The 2,943-nt window shown below is 48.4% G+C and overlaps 1 protein-coding gene across 1 annotated transcript in view; it reads right to left on the bottom strand.

Annotated features, from left to right (window-relative positions):
• Positions 1 to 2,943, bottom strand: part of Zscan9 (zinc finger and SCAN domain containing 9) — a 17,276-nt gene that overhangs the window by 4,078 nt on the left and 10,255 nt on the right. Inside the window, exons 2-3 of the mRNA XM_023712063.1 lie at positions 1,667 to 1,736; positions 8 to 504 (exon numbers count right to left, since the gene is read on the bottom strand). Coding sequence (XP_023567831.1) covers positions 8 to 504; positions 1,667 to 1,736 — 567 coding nt within the window. The remainder of the gene's footprint in view (positions 1 to 7; positions 505 to 1,666; positions 1,737 to 2,943) is intronic.

The following is a 2,943-nucleotide window of genomic DNA, read 5'->3' as shown; positions in this document are numbered from 1 at the left end:
ACTCGGCCCTACCAAGCCTCCTACCTCATGTTGTGGCTCATCAAGCTCTTTCTCCAGCTCCTCCAGCAGAACCACAGCCTCTTCCCCACTCTCTGGATAGTGCTCCCGCACCCAGCTCTGCAGCTCCTTGGGCAGGATGACCAGGAACTGCTCAAGCACCAGCAGCTCTAGGATCTGCTCCTTTGTGCTCACATGTGGCCGCAGCCACTGGTAGCAAAGTTCCCGAAGTTGAGTAAGAGCCTCTCTGGGTCCCGGGGTCTCCTGGTAGCAGAGCTGCCGGAAGTGCCTTCGGAAGATTTCCCGTGCTAGGGGATTGTTGCGCTTCAGTCTGGATTCCTGCTCTTGGAGCTGGCTTTCTGCCTCAGCTTTCATCATCACCAGATCTTCCAACACCTCAGGGGCTCGAGCATCCAGGAATAAGACCTGCGCATTCAGCCTGACTGGAGTGGCTGCTGAGACACCCTCCAAACCACACCCTTGGAGGCTTGTCCTGAGCTGTGAAAACTGGCAATGAGAGACGACGGAAATTGGTATTATCAGCAATTATCATAGACCAGCAAGCTCTTCACTTAAAGTAGTTGTATGGGTGAGCAAAAGATAGGTGGAACAGGAAGAACAGAATGTTGTAATGTACAAGAGCAGAGACCACCAAGTTAGGTTGAACTGGGTTTGATTATGGATCTAACACCAATTATGTTTTTTTTTTCTTTTTTGTCAATTTCTTATGTTCTTTTTGTCATAGTTTCTTTACATGAAGGATAAACACCTTACAGAGTGCATGGAGGGACTCAGAATACACTTCTGCAGTTAGAAAGCTTGTCTAGCTTGTGTAAAATCCTGGGTTCAATCTTTAGTGTTGCTGAGACAGGAAAGGAAAAACCTTACCTAAAATAGTTCGTGGAGGAAGCAGCTCATGAATTAGGGACTACACAGATGACTCAGAAAAATCTCGATATAAGTTTGAACACACTGCATAAAAAAAAATCAGGAAACAATTTGAATAATGTTCTTGACTAAATGAAAAACCAACAGTTATTGAAATACTTTAACTTTAAAAAATTAATCCATGAAACAATCACTGAAGGATGGTGGTATTTTCACTAATTACAGAAAGCAAAGATCGGGCGGACTTCATGGCTGTGAACTCTCCACACGGCCCAGTGGCTGCTTCGGAGTTGCTGTCAGCATACACAAATTTCCAACACGGTTTCAGATTTCTACAGCAAGTTGGCTGAGATTCTGCCGCCATCACCGTCTCCCTCTCCCTCCTCCCGAGACGGAGCATTCAGGTTAGCTCGGGCGCAGGCTTGTGAGGAAGGCCTGAGAACGCAGACGCCCAAGACAGCACCTTTCTGCACAGCCGGACAGTGCCGTGTGCGACGGTGTGGTGTGTGGTGTGTGCGGCGCCTGGGAGGCGTCGAGGGTGACGTGTGGGGCTGGGGTGTGTGCGGTGCGTGAGCGAGGTTACGCGCGGCTGCCGGCCTGCGCTTCCGTCTCGGCGTCCCTCCCCGCGCCCCTCAGCTCCCGGACGCTGCCCGCGTCTCCCTCGCCCGGGAGGCCTCTGGCGGGCCCTCCCTGCCCACCTGCCGGCGGACGTCGCCGGCCACCCCCGCCCCATCCACCCGCTCCCCGCCCCGGCCGGGTCCCAGAAGCCGAGTCACCAGACCTGGACGCGGGAAGGTGCGAGGTGCGCTGCAGAACGGCGCCCGCGCGAAGATGCGGGCCAGAGGGTCCGCCTGTCGGCCGCGGCCGCGCACTTCCGGTATGTCTAGGCTGCTCGTCTCGGTGTCGGGCCTCCCGCGCCGACCCTCCTGGGGTCCGCCCGGTTTCCCACCAGGCTGCTCTGGGGGCCCTAAATTGCAGTTAGAATTTGAGATGTGAGTGGGCCGCGTTCAGGTTATAAACTCAAAGCGAACACTGTCCTCCTAACCTAGTTTGAAACTGTTTTATTGCTATTTTATCTTTTTTTTCTCATTAAAATGAATTTTTTTAAAAAGCAAACAAACAAAAGAACTGATGAAGCATAGGTCATTGGCCTTTGAAAGTGTCTTAGAGACAGTTTGAAAAAGTAGTACGTTATGATTAAAAAATAATTTCACCCTTTTCTTCCTCCTGTTCCCTGAGATAGCCACTGTCACCATTAGTTTGGGATTTATATGTTTCATTTTGATCCCTTTCCTTCCTAGTTGGCTATAAAAGTTCTCTGGATTTTAGTAACACTAACTCCAAAATAAGTATTATTGGTACAAATAAACAAGACGGGCTGGGCTGTTAGTCATCATTGACAGTGCTGCGCCAGCCAGCGTGGTGGTATGGCGCCGTGTCTGTCTTAGCGGAATCTCATGCTCTACTTTATTACGACAGTAGGGACGAGTCTTTCCTTCTTTATTTTAGAAAGATGATATGCATAGCTTGTGACACCCAGCAGGGTTGCAGAGCGCGCCGAACACTTTTATGCAACGAAGTGTGCAGCGTATGGCTGTCGACTTACGGAGGCTGAATACAGACCACAAAGAATCTGTTTAGTTTACTAGAGTATTTACCCTCGGGTGACTTTCCTGCCAGCTACTGGGGAAACAGTACTTAAGAGTTTTTATGAGCAACGAATTTGATGATAACAATAGGTAATATAACTACCATTGTTAATGTTTTATTCTTGTTTGAAATTCTGTACTATTTGTATTGCTTTTGTGTACCATTTTATGTTGCAATGTTTCTTTATTCTCATTTGTTTTTGGCTTTTTCCTCTTTAAAAAGTTTTAGAATTTAAAACTGTGGATGAGGAATACTGAATAAGCACTAGCTTGTAATTTTTTTAGATAGACACTGGAATATTTTCAAAAGAAAAAATTTAGGGCTGGAGAGATGGCTCAGTGGTCTAAAGCACCTACTTAGAACAAGCTTAGCTAGAGCACAGGGACCGCGGTTCAATCCCCCAGCACC

This window comes from Octodon degus, unplaced genomic scaffold (assembly GCF_000260255.1).
Source record: "Octodon degus isolate 3935 unplaced genomic scaffold, OctDeg1.0 scaffold00023, whole genome shotgun sequence".
Classification (NCBI taxonomy): domain Eukaryota; kingdom Metazoa; phylum Chordata; class Mammalia; order Rodentia; family Octodontidae; genus Octodon; species Octodon degus.
The sequence above is the reverse complement of the archived record's forward strand: the minus strand, read 5'-3'. Positions and strand labels throughout refer to the sequence as shown.